The sequence below is a fragment of the Taudactylus pleione genome, unplaced genomic scaffold (genome assembly GCF_031769625.1).
Source record: "Taudactylus pleione unplaced genomic scaffold, aTauple2 ptg000330l, whole genome shotgun sequence".
Lineage (NCBI taxonomy): Eukaryota > Metazoa > Chordata > Amphibia > Anura > Myobatrachidae > Taudactylus > Taudactylus pleione.
In genome coordinates this window covers 3,097,221-3,113,596 of record NW_028284731.1, presented here as the reverse complement: position 1 = coordinate 3,113,596, position 16,376 = coordinate 3,097,221, and the positions used below count along the sequence as shown (strand labels likewise).

The 16,376-nt window shown below is 43.7% G+C and overlaps 1 protein-coding gene across 5 annotated transcripts in view; it reads right to left on the bottom strand.

Moving 5' to 3' along the window:
* The window catches only part of EMID1 (EMI domain containing 1), a 98,723-nt gene that overhangs the window by 63,268 nt on the left and 19,079 nt on the right, over positions 1-16,376 (bottom strand). For all 5 annotated transcript variants that reach the window (XM_088443502.1, XM_088443505.1, XM_088443504.1 and 2 more), the window contains exons 4-7: positions 10,397-10,486; positions 2,870-2,931; positions 2,667-2,772; positions 85-129 (exon numbers count right to left, since the gene is read on the bottom strand). In XM_088443502.1, coding sequence (XP_088299628.1) covers positions 85-129; positions 2,667-2,772; positions 2,870-2,931; positions 10,397-10,486 — 303 coding nt within the window. The remainder of the gene's footprint in view (positions 1-84; positions 130-2,666; positions 2,773-2,869; positions 2,932-10,396; positions 10,487-16,376) is intronic.

The following is a 16,376-nucleotide window of genomic DNA, read 5'->3' as shown; positions in this document are numbered from 1 at the left end:
CACCCCTAACTTGATCACCTCACATAACCAATACCATTATTTTATTCAACAATGATACATACAATTGAAATCTACTTCACTTACCTTCCTGAGCCAAAGAAGAGCCTTTCGCCAGCTGTGTCATAGAGGCTACAACAGGACGACATGAACAATTGTTACAGATTACCATATATTAGAAGTGGTCAGTGGGAGCACACTGTGAATAATCACAGCACTACAGTGCACACAGGTCTTTTGCTAACACATGCAAGAGGTTACTAAATAGGATATATTGGCATGGGAGGGAGGACACAGGATGGAAAACAATTTCTCATGTCACCAGTTCCTTCCGCGGTGTATAATGTCCTGTGATACACATCCTCCAAAAATAGCTGGTCATGGGAAGCAGATTTATGCCATATTTGTACAGAAAATGGATTTAACAGGTCACACAGGACATGAGACTTTATGCAAATATAAACAAGAGATAGTTATATACCCAAATTATACAAAGAGATGGGCTAGTAATACTAATCTGCCTGAGACATCATATGTTTGGATTTATTTTAAAACTTTTTTGTTTTTATTGCTTAATTCCTTAATATATCCTTAAGGTGTCCTGTAAATTTATAATGTCACTGTATTAATCCGTAGGAGCCTAATCAGCGGAGAAATGGAAAATTTTACCATGGTGGAGGGGGAAACAGAAATAGCCCATACTACCACAGCACCTAAATGTTTTTGGATTATAAGGTGTTTGCAGAGTTGGATTAAGGGGGAGCGCAGGGACCAAGTACCCCCCTGGACCCCCTTCTCTCAGGGGGCCCCCCTGACTGAACTGCTAAGACCAGGCCCGGTGACAGTTTTTTCCCCAGTGAAGCGCGTGTGACGTCATGATGTCCACGCACTGAGTGAAGAACAGCGGATCGAGGAGCTTGCACGGCAGAAGATCCAGCCCCAGCATAGGTAAGTGCAACTATGGTGAGGGAGGGCCCGTGGCTTTTGCTTCAGAGGTACAGGGGGGTAGAGCTGTGGCTGCTGCAACAGTAAATGCACAGGGGAAATGCTTCAGAGGCACAGGGGAGGGGGAGATTGTGGCTTCTGCTGCAAAGGCGCAGGGGGGGTTGTGGCTGTGGCAGAGATATGGGGGGAGACTGGTTGCTGCTTCAGAGGCACAGTGGGGGGATGCCGTGGCTGATGCTGCAGAGGCACAGGGGGAGCTTTGGCTGCTGCAACAAAGGCACAGGGTGGGGTAGTAGAGGCTGCTGGATAAACATGGGGGGAATCTGAGGCTATGCAGAGACACAAAGGAGGGGGGGTGGGAGTGTGCTGGGCCACAAGATTTCTGATGCCAGCCCTGGTTGTGACCCAGCTCTGGCACTGCTTTTCAGGAACAATTCTGCTCATCTCCAACACACAGCAGCTCTCCCAGCTGCAGCATAGTAACAGTTGCTGCTCTGCCGCTGGGTCAAGCTACTGTTGGTGGCAGATGCTGGAGATGAGCAGAATTAGTCCCCACACTGCCTGAGGAGTGCAGGTAGCACCTGTGCTGCTGGCTCATGAACGTGTGGGGGGAGGAGGCACACACAGCGGGCACAGCCACAGGGCCGTGCTTACTAGAGAGAGAGGGCCACCCAATCTTAAGTGCACTGGGCCTGCCGAAGGCTTAGGCCCTCATTCAGAGCCGGACGCTCTGAGCAGAGTGCTCGCTCTGAATGAGGGCCGTCCTCCATAATTATGGAGCGTCCTCCTGGACGCTCGTATAGCTGTGGGTCACCATCCACAGCCTATACGAGCGTGCAGGTTGATGGTCGCGAAGGTCTTGACCATCGCGACCATCGCCACTGCGAGCCGGAGCCTGCGGTTGAGTTTCTCAACCGCAAGGCCCGGAGTGATTTTGGCTCTATCAGAGCCAAAATCACTCCCACTGACATCACTAGTGATGTCAGTGGGCCGGCTTCTGATGGTACACGTTCCCTTGGGAACGCCCCCGTCTGGGAGGCACGCCCCCGGCACGCCCACCAAAGGGGGCGTGCTGTCAATCAACATCGACAGCACGCCCCCTTTGATCAGACACAACGAGCGAAGGAAAGTCCTTCGCTCGTCGCGTCTGGCGCATGCGCACGATGGAGCTCCCTCTGTCGTGCGCATGCTCAGTGCACACCATCGACCCACTTGCGAGCGGACAGCCGCTCGCGAGTGGGTCTGAATCAGGCCCTTAATCTGGCCCTGGTATTTGATTAAGAAATAAAGAAGTTAATTGACTTGTTAAATGTTATATTCTTAAGCAAGATCAAATAATTTGTTTAAATTAGAACTAAACAATTAAAGGGTCCGCTTAAATCCGGTGGCTGAATAGAAGGTCATTTTACAAATTATGGGAACAAGTAAAGATGGGAAGAACCTAAGAAGCATACACAAGAGAGGAGGACACTATCAGTATAGTAATAATAATAATAATAACCTACCATGAGGCGGTATCCTACTGAAGTCAATAGTGATGGTTAAAATTATTTACTCTCCTGTAGTGTGGTAGTGAAATCTGCTATATGTCTACAAGTATCTAATTTAAAAAAAAAAAAAGCACCAGACAGAATTGGAAGGTGCAAGCAGAAACAAGTCATTGGGAAGCAAAAGAGAATCAAAAACCACAGTGGCAGAGAAACCGAGTACTTTTCAAATCCTACCCTTCATGCCCACCTCCCCAGGACTACCACGTGCTGGTGGGCTCCCCCATAGCCCGGATGGCGATCCCATCTCACGTGTGCTATCAGATGCTAACATTGTTGCAACCTGTTAACAGGACAATGAAAATGATTAGGGTACAGCATAGGTGACACAAAATAAACGACAAAAGCGCAAACTATTATGCAAACTTCCATCAAATTACCTTTGCTTCCAAGGAGCTTAGACGCTCGCTTAACTCTGGAACCTGACTGCAGTTTAGGCATCCTAGGTCAAAAGAAAACATGGAAAAGATACAGTTTTGTGGTCTGTGATTTAAGTAAATATGTTCTTGACTTATCATAGACCAAGACATTCAAATAAAGATAGTTGGTAATAAAATAGTAACTTCATCATCATTAGCATAAATGAACTAACTACACAAGAAATTAGACTATGATGCAAAATGTGACACCCTACATCTACAGGGTGTTGTTTCTGTTTGTTTAGAAATCTACATGGGGGATCACTATGGGTACCCCCATTTTTAACTCCTGAAGGAAGTCGGGGTTTCTAACAGTCGCGGCAAGTGCATAAATGCGACTTTGAAGAAAGTGGTGCAGAAGAGCATTTAGAATTTTTTTTTGCGAAAAATAACTATGCCCAGCAAATTTGGGGTACTTGAAAATGGGGGTCAGCATATTTTAAAGTTGCAAAAGAGACTTGAAAAAATTGTGAAAAACCCACTTGCGCAAGGAGCTGCAATGAAAAAAACACCTGGGGCATACTTGGGGACCCCCCCAGAGTCAAGTTTGCTATTTTTTAACTTTGTTCCCCAACATTTTTTTTTTTGGCCCCCAAATTCAAAGTGCTTTTTTTGAGGTGTCTCGATTTATTTTATTTTTTTTGACACAGATCATTTCAAGGGGTCATTCTGAAGGGTGCAGGCTATTTTTTTTAAGCCTGCACCCCTAAACTCCAATTCTGCACTTTTTTTCGCCACCTATTCAGTGGTGAAAAGTTATCCCCGTTTTTTATCAAAGACTTTTCTAACCTGCGAAAAGTCTTTGAAATTGAATACGGTGTAAAACTAAAACCTGCGATAATGACGTCATAATTGCGATATTAACGCAAAAACGATGTTATCGCACCCATATTGAATACCCCTGTATATGTAGCATTTCCAAGGCTCTACTTTATGAAGATTCGTTCATAAGCACAGTAACCTATACATACTTTACAAACTAGCAATGGGTGGTGTGTAATTTATTGATGTAAAGGAAACCCTAATCTTATAACCCTGCCCATATGTTATTAAACCCAATCCATAGTTTCATCTAGCTCCGCAATACTCAAGCCCCCCAAATGGCTTTAAGCAATATATACATTTTTCTTGTAATGCTTGTATAGTTAGTTTTTTGTACTAGGCCTGATGACCTTTTGTGTTTTCATATTTTTTTTTATGTATCGTGAAATAGTGATTTTGGTGTTTCTGTGGAGTATTTTAACTTTATATACTATCTCCCTGCATGGGATATGATACGCATCTACACCTTGGGACCCTTATAATGATTTAGATTTGCATATGTATTATTTGCTGTATAAGATTGTAATCCTCTACCAGAGACGTGCAGTCACGTTAGGCAGAGCCTCCCCTGCCATACTCCTGAGATTTGATATAAAAATGATTAGAATAATACAAAGAAGATATTTATAACTTAGAAACATATTCTTTGTTTATTGTAATCCTTTTTATAGTTAACACTCACCAGCATTGTGGAGCTCACTAAGACTGCAGGGAGATGAGAGAGGATACAGTAACAGCTCAGCCTTGCTTCTGTATAGTCAGACACTGCTTGCAGAGCTGGGGGTAGGGCCACACCACGGGCAGTAAGCTGCACATACAGAGAGCTAATAGAGGCATGCCTGAGTATGGGGGTGCCTTGAGCACTGATAGACACCTTGGAGGTGTCATGTGACCAGGAAGTGCACTGCAGTGTTTAGAGATCAGAGCTTAGCAGAAGCAAGAGAAGACATCGTAATGCAGGTAGGAAATCCATGGACACTGAAGCTTAGTGTAGTGAGGGGAGAGTTATAGTGAGTAGGGGGTGAGACAGGCTCCCAGCACTCAGACCCATCTCTATGTGTGCCTCCCCTGCCATTGACCTCACCGTCCGTCACTGGCCTCTACATATGACTCTATATTATTGTTGGGACCAATTAGACTAGGGATTATATACTTATTAGGCTTTTGTAACTGTATACTATACTCAATGGTTTTCAAACTTGTTGGTATATTCAATAATGGTTATTTGATCAGTATTACTTTTTTGCTATGTATACATGTGAGGAACGATACATCTCTTTGGCTATGTGCACTATTATTTTTGGCTCTGGGTGTTATTGCTGTGACCTTACTTTCTTGTTTGCGTTCCACTATGTGGGACGCAAACAGGAAGTGAGGTGTTCACATCTCTAGAGCCTAGCCACAGCTATAGAGGTGGTAATGCATACCCGCCTATAGCAGGTTGTGCTTGGATCACTTCCGGTTTTACGTTCTACAGGTGTGGAATGTAAACAGGAAGTGAGATGCTGTAGCGCCTTTACTTTTTGCCACATAGCTACAGAGGCTGTTATGTCTATCCGCCTAACACTTTCGGTTTTGCGTTCCATGGCGGTGGTATGCAGACAGGAAGTGAGACGCTGTAACACACTTTAGCTCTTTCGAGTTCTGTCATCCTGCTACTGTGTATATGTTTATTGGTGTAGAGGTATAGGTCTATGTTGTCCTGTATGCCATCATTAGGATTAGTTTGTACTAATAAGTAACAGTTTTAGATGATGACGTAACTTGCTGTGGTGCAGTATTAGGTGGTTGTTCCCTTGCTGTTTGATGGATGTTCATAGAATATGGGAGACACACAGGTGGGTTCGGACTTTCCACTCAAGTGTCACTGTGATCTTGACAAAAGTCCCGCCATAAAATATACTGTATATACAACAGTTTTCTTCCCTGTCAAGCTACACATAATTACAGATCTGTGTCTATGTCAGTCTCCCCAACATATTAAACAGATGTTTTTAATTCCATCTTGCTTGCCGTCACTCACAACACTCACTCCTCATTAACCCTCTCGTCTCTCTCAAGAAAACACTGCTCTCATACAGACTTTCTATTATCCCCAGTCATTTCAGCTTCTTATTCCTGTCCTATTCTCCTGCTCTTTTCCAGATTTCTTGTCTGTTCAGTTTCACTAATCTCAGTTCATTTATCGCTCTGCTGCTGCCATTAATGTCTTCTTACATTGCATCTTGCACAGTATACACATACAATTGCTCTACTTTTTCACATGCTCCCTAAATTATTTTGTTCTTCATCGTAATCTCCCCATTTCTAATGTGCCAGTTGTCTCCTGTTCTATAACTTTCATTCTCTCTTTGTGTTTCTGTAATCACTTCTCCTGGCCACATTGCAATGGTTACTCTGGAAACAAGTGGATCACACTGTGCAGCACTGGGGAGTTTCCTCTCCTCACGCCAACCCCTAGAGGGCTATGGGTAACAGCCAACATTGAAGACCTATTTTACATTGTGATGTCATCAAATCCCACTTAGACTAGGGCCATATTGGTCAGATATAATAGAGTAAGTGTGAAATAATAGGCAAAAAGAACCTCTTAAACTTTGTTCCACTTAAGGGTAGTCTCTTTTTTTATCACAGGCCAGAAGCAGGCAGGAACAGAAAGTATGCCGGCAACACTGAGGAGAAGTATTACTTTAAAAACTGCCATCTTGTTTGTAGTTCTGCATGGGTTAAGTAGATTTCACTGAAACATTTGATTCAAACACAGCTGCCCACTCTGCCCCAGCTGGCTTGGCACAGTTTGTAAACTCTGCTTTTAACCCCATCTGACCTCAGAAAAGCCTGGAAAACTGGAAGGTTAAATGCAGGACAGCTTTCATGCCCCCAATAATAGACTGTAGGCACAATGTCAGAGAATGTAATAAATACACAATGCTCAGCAGTTCACTCACCCAGGCGTAGAGAACTACGCGTGCCACAGTGCGAACATCCTGCAGACGCCAAGCACTGTGGTTTTATATTAAACATAAGCAAGGATACTTAATACGCCAATGCAAGTCTAACATGTGTTTTCATTTTATTTCTGTTCTGCTCTTTCTATTGCGCAGAGAGAAATCCAACTAACCACCGTACTAGACCAAGTGGAAACAGTATGCTGGTTTGTGCTCTGGCTTAGCATTCTGGTAAGTATTCATCTTTACATAAAGCGTGGCCATCTTTGTGTGCCGTATTAGAGTAAAGCACAACCTTCGTCATGACTAGAAATCTCATAGAACACTCACTGGTTAGTCTATTTTTCTGTATGAACATAACTACAATTTATCCTCACATGGAAATAGAACTCAGAGGGGTCCATTCATCATGGTCTAGTTTTCGTTTTTACCCCCTATTTTCCATATATATGTAGAGTTTAAAAGGGTCTATTCATTAAACCTAAAAAATATAAGGTATTAATTCAGTTTAGAACTTGCATTGAGTTCTACCTAATTAACGGAGGCATTCATCATCCCTCCTGTACATATGTATCACTTCCGAAAAGCTTCTTCTTTTGCAGAGTCAGTTTTTCGGGTGTCAGTGAGTTTTCACCTGCTGCCGTCTTCCTCTAATGTTCTTCGAGCACTGGTGGTCAAACTATCAGTCACACAGGTCCCGCACCCAGATTCGGCGGTTATTACAAAAGTCTGTGTGGATAATGGGGTGCTAGGTGCGGGGCCCACTGACTGCCGGTGTCCGGAAGAGGCTGCACTGGGGCCCGGCCCAAGGACAAAGTAGCTCAGCAAGCAGCACATGCAGCGATCCGACACAGCCGGAGGCGGAGGGTGCAGTGAGCACGGAGCAGGGGAAGCAAGGGGGATTTGAAAAGATCCCTTCTGCACAAACTACCGTGTAAACGGCAGCTTGTGCAGACTATTGGAGGCTGTATCATACTTACAGACTTTCTTTTAATTCTCCCTGAGAGAAGCCCGGAGAGGAGAAGCAGCTGGCCGGTGATTGTGGCTGGGAGACGCATGCAGGGGCAAATGCAGGATTTTTATGGGAGGATGGGTGTTCTATATATAAATATATATATATACAGTGGTGGCCAAACTTGCGGACACTTTTTTTGAAATTTGAATATTTTTCAACTTCGAAAGATTATAAAAACTGTTACACTTCATGCAGTGCAATGATTCATATATCAAATGAAAGGAAATTTAATGCTGAATTCAACACAATAAACAGAGATCAAATTATTGCATTACAAGGGAAGTTGTGCAGTGAAAACAACACTTAGGGTGAAAATCCCTGTGTACTTATGATGTTACTGTCCTATCAGTAATTTGTTGGGTATCCTTTATCTTTCAAGACAGCAGCACAACGATGTAGCATTGAGCCAACCAATGTTTGGAGCTCTTCCTTCTTTATTATGTGGTGCCTTGAGACAATTATAGCCTCAATTAATTGTCTTCTATTGGATGGACGCCTTAGATGCACCAGTTTTTTCAAACGGAACCACAAATGTTCTATGGGGTTCAGGTCTGGGCTGTTTCCCGGCCATCCCAGCACCTGTATGTCATTCTCCGTGAACCACTGTTTGCATATCCGTGCAGTGTGACAGGGAGGTGAATCCTGCTGGGAAAAAAAATGGGACATTATCTGGAAAAAGATCCCTGATAGAAGGTAGAAGTTTTGGTTGTAGGATGATGTCAATGTACTTTCTGCTGTTCAGTGTGCCATCTATGACATAAAGGCGGCCTACAGCATCTGCTGTCATACATGCCCAGATCATAACACTTGTAGGATTCATTGTTGTCGCTTGAATGCAATCTGGATGTACCTCTTCCCTGATGCGACGTCTCACATATTTTCTCCCATCACTGCCAAATATTGATATCTTAGTTTCATCACTACATATCACTTGTTTCCACTGACCTTCTGTCCATGCAATGTGTTCTTTTGCCCACTGTATTCGTTTCTCCTGCTGCTTTTTATTCAGCAATGGCTTTTTTCGGGGAATCCTACCTTTTAGGCCAACCTCCGTTAGTCTTCTCCGTACCATTCTTGCACTGACTAAAACACCAGTTGCACTCAGTTCACTGCTAATGGCCGCAGATGACATCCATCTGTCCCTGACGCAAATTAGTTTTATTCTCCTATCATCAACAGCTGTTGTGCACTTTTTCTGGCCTTTTCCTTCTTTGTTTTGTATAGATTGTGTTTCCTGATAGCGGAAACAAAACTTTCGTACTCCTGATGTTGTCACATTCCCACCAACTTCTCTCACAATTGCTGTATACGAAAGACCATTTTCACGTAACACTACAATCCTGGATCTCTTCCTGGGTGACCAAACACCACTTTGCCTGGACGACATTGTTGTATTTACTTTTTACACCGTCAATAGCACTAAACAATACACACAAACATCCAACCGTAATTGCACTTCAGTAACCAACTTTATTCTGCAAAATGTAACAGCCAAACTGACCTTTCCCACCTTTGAACATGACCTTGCACCTGCTCATAAATGACAGCTGATTGGTCCTCAGAACGACGACTGGTAGTAGCTGTTACTACAATCAGCCTCTTGAATCTCATGCATCTGTGCTTCTTTGTGTGACTGAAAGTAGCATAACTTCCCTTGTAATGCAAATATTTGACCTCTGTTTATTGTGTTGAATTCAGCATTAAATTTCCTTTCATTTGATATATGAATCAGTGCATTGTGTGAAGTGAAACTGTTTTTATAAGTATTCAAATTTGAAAAACATTCAAATTTCCAAATGTCTGCAATTTTGTCCACCAGTGTGTGTGTATATATATTTATATATATGTATATTTGTATACACATACATGCATACATATTTGATATACACACATATATACATACACACATACATATGTCACACATACCTTACACACACACACCGCAAACATATGTCACATACATTACAAAAAACTTACCTTGCAGCACATCTGATAGAGACCGGATCTAGCAGGCTGGCACCATGTTCTTAAGCCCCACCCCCTCATGGGAAATTGCAGTGATTCGCGGGTCAATCGGGAGGGAGGTGGGGCCAAATGACTAAGTAATTATGTCATATTGGCTCCACCTCCTCCATATTTACCTGTGAATCGCGGCAAAATTGCCAAGAAGGGGAGGAGCTTAAGAACACAATGCCTGTACTCTAGTCTGTCAGGGGGGTGGGTTCTGGGTACTCAGACACCCCTTCCCCCCTGCGTGTGCTACTGGCATGGGCTGGATTAGGGACTGAGAGATGCAGTGGATGGGTTTGGGGCTGAGAGACACAGGTGAAGTCTTACCCATCTTAACTGCACAAGTGTAATGGTGGTACTTTATGTGGAAGTGGCTGTTTCAATGTATTTTATGTAAATTATACTTTTTTAATGTATTTAATTTACATCCGGCTTTTCCAACGTCATAATGTAATTATGTGTATATATACTGTAGGCAGCACTCCACAGACTTCTACCTCCGTGAGCAAACATGTTTTATTTTCAACATTTCGGGGTTACATCCCCATCATCAGGATACACACACGGGGGGAGAGGGAGGGCCCAAAGCATATTCTTGCACCTGGGCTCACCACTCTCTAGTTCCGCCACTGTGCCCACCATTAAATTTATATGAGAGTAGTAACAAAGCAGTCATGGCAATGTTGTTAGTACCTGAGAAGCTGCCCCCTTCTCTAGGGGACAATTTATGTAAGGTAGTTCTGATGCGTGGAGCTTCTTCTACGTCTGCTAGGGACCCAGGGCCTGTAAAACAATAGAAAATATTCTCAGTACATGTAATTTCAAGTGCACTACAAGTAGTTACCAGACAGTAAAAATTACATGAGTATTACTCATTTTTATCTAATTATCATGAACAACTCTAGCCATCACGGAGCCCAGTGCAAGTTCTTTAGGGAATACTATTAGCACAAAACATTTCAGCGTCTACATAAATCCTGTAACCTCGCTTTGTTTTTGTACATAGAAATCTATTCCTGTGTCCCCACTTATGATAGATGGCTATGTTGTATCTATTGTTGACTCTTTTAAGTTTCTGGGGTCTACAATTTCGTGTGACCTTAGGTGGGTGTCTAATATTAACGTTATTGTCAAAAAAGCTCAGCAAAGATTATTTTTTCTACGGCAGCTTAAAAAGTTTAATCTCCCCCGAGAGCTGCTAATTCTTTTTTACTCTGCTATACTTGAGTCCGTTATAGTTTGGTTTGGTTCAGCAACCGAAGAGATAGGCTAAAGGCTTCAAAGGGTTGTAAGAACAGCTGAAAGGATTATTGGGGTAGGTCTCCCTTCAGTTCAGGAATTGTACTTGCCCAGGGTAAGGTAGTGGGCAATAAATATTGTGACGGACCAGTTGTTCCTTGTTTAAACTGCTTCCGTCAGGGAGGTATTATAGGGCATTGCCTGCAAAAACTTCTAGACATCAAAATAGTTTTTTTCTGCAGGCTATTCGCGTGTTGAATAACTGACGAAAGGGTTTGCATAATTCTGTGGTAGTGTTTTAAATATTGCCAATAAAGATGATCCTGATTCTGATTAACCGGAAGTGGTCATAGCCCTAGAAGTCATTATGCTGACGCATATGGAAGAAGATGATTTCTGCAATTAAAGCCTTAAAACAGTCATGGTTTATTCATTATACACTGAGAAATGCTAAATAAAGTGCTACTATTTTTTATAATTTAGGTATAAAAAGATTTGCCAGGATGATATACATTGAGGCCCAGATGTAATAGCCTGCGAGAAATTTGGCGATGTACCCACTATATTTAAAGTGGCAGTTTGTTTTAAGGCAAAACCAACCTGGTTTTTGCCTTTAAAAATGTTAGTTTTGCCTTAATAAATTTGCTGTAAAAACAATAGAACTCTAGTGACTACATCTCCGAAATCTCACTGCTGTCCACGTCTCACAGGCGATCTCACAGGCGATTACATTTGTGTCTGAGAGTTACATCTCGTTTTCAACTAGGTCCAGGGTACATAGTGTACAGTTGTTCTGGTTACTGAAAACAGTAAATTAAACATTACAATTACAAACATTATGAAATTCCAGGTGTTCTAAAATATCTTAAGCTTAAGACATATTTAATACCCTTTACCCTCCAGACATACAAATGTAGACAAATATAGAGCAAGCACATTTTGAAACCTTTAGCAGGCTGCCAGGTTGTATTGAATGGCCATGGACATTTTTCCGGGGTTCTGCGCATACGCAGTAGACTCCAGGCACACTCTAGTGCCCAGAGTCTACTGCTTCTGCAGTGGCCGGCCAGCTGCATCAGTCGGCTGCCGGCTGCCATGGAGAGAGGAGGGTGCCCTGCACGGAGAATGTACACGGGCCCCCTCCTCTCTTAAGACGCCCCTGAGTGTGCACTAACAGTATTTCAAGTTGTGAAGTATGGTAACTGACAGGCATGGAGATGCAGAGCCGTAACTACACTTTTTGGTGCCCTGTGCCAGAAAGAGCATTGGCGCCCCCTTATTTTTTAAATAGGGAGATAACACACCTGAAAAAGGGCCATGGCTTCATGGGGAAGGGCCGGTGAAGAGATGGGGGAGGCCAGAAGATGCTGGGGATAAAATAAGAGGAAGCTACAAGTATGAATGATAATAAACAGAAAATTGACAGGCCTGAACAGCTCCCCCTGTCCTGTGGTGCCCTGTGCCATGGCACTGGTCGCACTACCCTAGTTACGGCCCTGTGGAGATGGCTCATTATTATGGGTGTTCCTTCTAGTATGCTGACTTTTACAGCAACTGTGAACTGCTGCAGATAGTCTTGTTCTTTGCTTTTAATGAGTCATATTGTTTCTTACACTTTTACTTTGATAAAGTCCCAATGCACCTTATCTTATTTTTAAAGTCAGAATTGATTAAAATAATAATTACTTTAGCAGAAACAATGAAAAGGATGGTCCGTATGTGGGAGGAAACTGGACTTTTGATGTAACTTTCCCACTTTTATATAATTCACATTTTTTTCCACTTCCCTCCACACCTGGGCACACTTCTAGTTTGTCAGAAACATATCCCATGAGCTAGTCAGCATCCATTTATCTGCATAGGGCACACCAGTGCAATGAAATTCATCACGCTCCGCTAAAGCATTTTTTTCGGAAGTTGACAGTGATACTGAACGCCACTCTGAGTTGGCGAACAGCATCCGATACAGCAGAGGGATCTGAAAAAATCCCTCCCAGCTGTGTTCTCTTACCTGCCTGATGCTCCCTCCCGGCTCCCAGAGCAGTCCTTCTGTGAGCCAGGACCAGGAGAGGGCACAGCAGCAGCCAGCGGGGTTAGCGGTGACGGGGGTCCGCAGCGGGAATCTGGTATGAAGGGCGGGCAGGCCAAGTCTCCGGCAGCACCAACTTAACCGAGTAGGTCCCCTGCACAGCAGCAGCGGCCAGCGGGGTCAGCGGCGGAGTGGGTCCTACAGCGGCATCTGGTATGACGGGGGTGGGCCATGTCACCGGCAGCAGCTTAGCCGAGTAGGTCCCCCGCACAGCAGCAGTGGTGGGGGCCCTACTTGGTCAGCAGGTCTCAGCGGGGGCACACAGGATCCGGCGGCTGCGGCGGGGGACAATGCATCTAGCAAGTCTCAGCGGGGGGGGCACAGTCTCCGGCGGCTACGGTGGGGGTCCTACATCGGCTGCGGCAGGGGGAGAGTGCATCAAGCAGGTCTGGTGGGGTAGCCGGCAGCTTCACAAGGATAGGGGGTGACAGACGCCGGCAAGGTTAGTTGGAAGGAGGGGGTCAGTCTCTTGGCAGCCTGTCTTCAAGCTGCACATGCAGGGTCTACCCGGTTACCGGGCTCCTACTGTGCTCTAAAAGGCAGAGTAGAGCCCGGAGCCGTCCCAGTGATCAGCTGTGTGGTCTAAACAGACCACATGCTGATACACTGTAAAAAAAAGAAATAAAAAAATAGTAAAAAAAAAAAACTTACCAGAGTCCAGGGACCGGTGATTGGGGCTCCTGTGATGTCCTTCCTCCGGTCAGCTGGTATCCCAAGCTGCACTGGGGCCCGGTCGTCACCTGACCGATTCCCAGCGCAGGATGGGATGTCAGCTGACCGGAGCCATGGAGGACATCACTGGAGCACCGATCACTGCAGGTAAGTGTAATTAAGGGGGGGGGGGGGTCGCGGGGGTCCGTGATCGCTGGGGGGGCGGGGTTTAGCGATGGCCAGTCAGCGCATGCATGGGCACTTGTCATGGTATTTTTTGTGAAAATACTGTGATAAGGCTGCGGAGGGGATTCGCAGGGACAGAGCTTTATCGCAAGCTCTGTCCCTTCAAGGGATTTTTAGTAAATCCCTGTGCAATGCGAATTCAGTCGGTAATACCACACTACAATCTGCATTCAGAATTCGTATTGTTGTAAATAGAGCCCTTAAGTGGCAACTTTGTTTAAAGGCGAAACCAGCTTGCAGGCTATTACATTTGAGCCACAGTTGGAGATGGGGGGGAAAGATGGAAGATGCATTCATAATCAAATAGATCATATATAAATATTATATACATAATGGTTAAATTGATCACAGATATATACAGTACATAGATGAGATAAGTAATATAGATAAATACATAAGTAGTTCACAGTTATATAAATTAATATGAGCTTAAACTCGCTGCGATTTGTGAAAATCTTAAATATCGGTTAAATGTATAATTTATCATTACATTTATCATTATTCCTGGGCTAGTCCAATAAGCAGCTGTCCTGGCAAAGCCTAAAACTTTTATTTTTGCCGCTAATAGCAGCAGTGTTCTGTCCAGTCATATGCGATATCTCAAAGTCAGAGGCTCAGGGGTCCATTCATCATCTTAATTAATTAATTATCCAACTCGCTGCAAGTAGCAGCGGCGGATACAAATTCACTGGAGAAAATCAACATTGTTCCGGTGCGGAGACAGCTGTTCCAAAAATATTCTGTCTCTGCGATCTCTTTCTCTGTTACTTCTGTAGCAGTGAAAGTTAGCACTGCAGAGTCCGACTAGTGTTAGTGCATCTGACTAGTGCTAATGCACCTGCGTGAACTAGACTTCACTCAAGCGCACAAAGCCCAGGTGTCCGACGGAAGGAGCCGGACAGGGGCGGAAGGATCCAAAAGGAACCCTCTTCGCAATCTGGGACTCCTTCCCATAGGCAAGGAGCGGAGGCTGTGGGAGGAAACACCATCTGAAGATGGAGAATGCACCCGCAGTCAAGCTCCAACAGTATAATATTTTCGGAGCTTGATAAATTTAGGTCCCCATGCTAGTGTATGGAGACAGTGAGACAGATCGGGACTGAAAGGTAAACAGGAGATATCAGTAATATATCTCCTGCATTATCTTTATAATGAATAGCCCTGATCCTTAATTTCTACAAAAGCAAGTGATAAGCTGCATACACACACAACGATTTTTTAAATGATAATCGTTAAACGATGTTGTTTAACGATAATCGTTTGAAAAAAATCATTCACTTTCTGAGTCAAACGATGAACGATTATCGTTCATGCGCGTTCACGTTTGTAGTTTGTAGTTCAGTCAGACTTGTCAACTCAACGATTTTCATTAAGGGAATATGCAAAAATCGTTTGTAGCTCAAAAAAATCTTTCATTACATTTTAAAAAATCTGACAGATAATCTGACAGAAAATCGTTCATAAAATCGTTGGTAACAAAAAAGTGTGTGTATGCAGCTTTAATATTAATTTTCACCTGCTTTTGTAGAAATTAGGTGATGATGAATGGACCCCTTAAAAACAAGACTTTTTACTTAATTTAGTGGTAATAATGCAGAAACTGCTCTTTCCGCATGATTACTGGGGCCGAAGAGCTTGATAAATAGTTCCATAATTCCATAGCATGTAAAGCATCCATTTAAGTGTTAGTAAATCCAATCCTACATATGTTGTAGACTGACCCTTAGTGTTACTGGGAGACAGGTTAAAATTTTTAATCCCGCTGAAACACAGAAAATCCTCTGTAATCTTCTCCTATATGGCATAATCCTCCACAAGAGACTTTGGGGGTCATTCAGACCCGGTCGTTAGCGCCGATGTGCTCGGACCGGGTCGATGGCCCCCCACAGAGCATGCGCACGACAGCACCGTCGTGCGCATACCTGAGACCCGCTACGACCGACAGCGCCGACAGCATTCCACCCTTTATATGCTTCAGCGACTGGAGGAACAGCAACAAGCCATCCAAATGTACACAACAAGCCATGACATAGGGACTGGGAAAGGGGGGCATCGTACCTTGGTCCAGCATGGTGGAGAGATACTCTCCATTTTTGTAAGCTACCAAAAGTGAATCCATTTGAAAAAGTAACTAATGAAGTAAATTCAGACACTGCCAGTCAGATTATTTCCTTAATTAAACTACTGGAAAAGCAGCTACAGAAACTGAAGTAGGAGATAAAACAAACTGGTTCCACTAAATATGTTGGACTTGTAGATCAAGGACCAAAGGATATGTAACATCTTGCAATTGGACCACTACCTTTTGGCAACCATGCTTGATCCTAGGCTTAAATCCTACGTAATGTCTTTCTTTCCAACTGTCACAGATCTTAAGAGATCCAAAGAGCTACTTGTGAACAAGTTGTCAGCTCAAGTGGCACATGATACAGCGATGTCTCCTGCTTC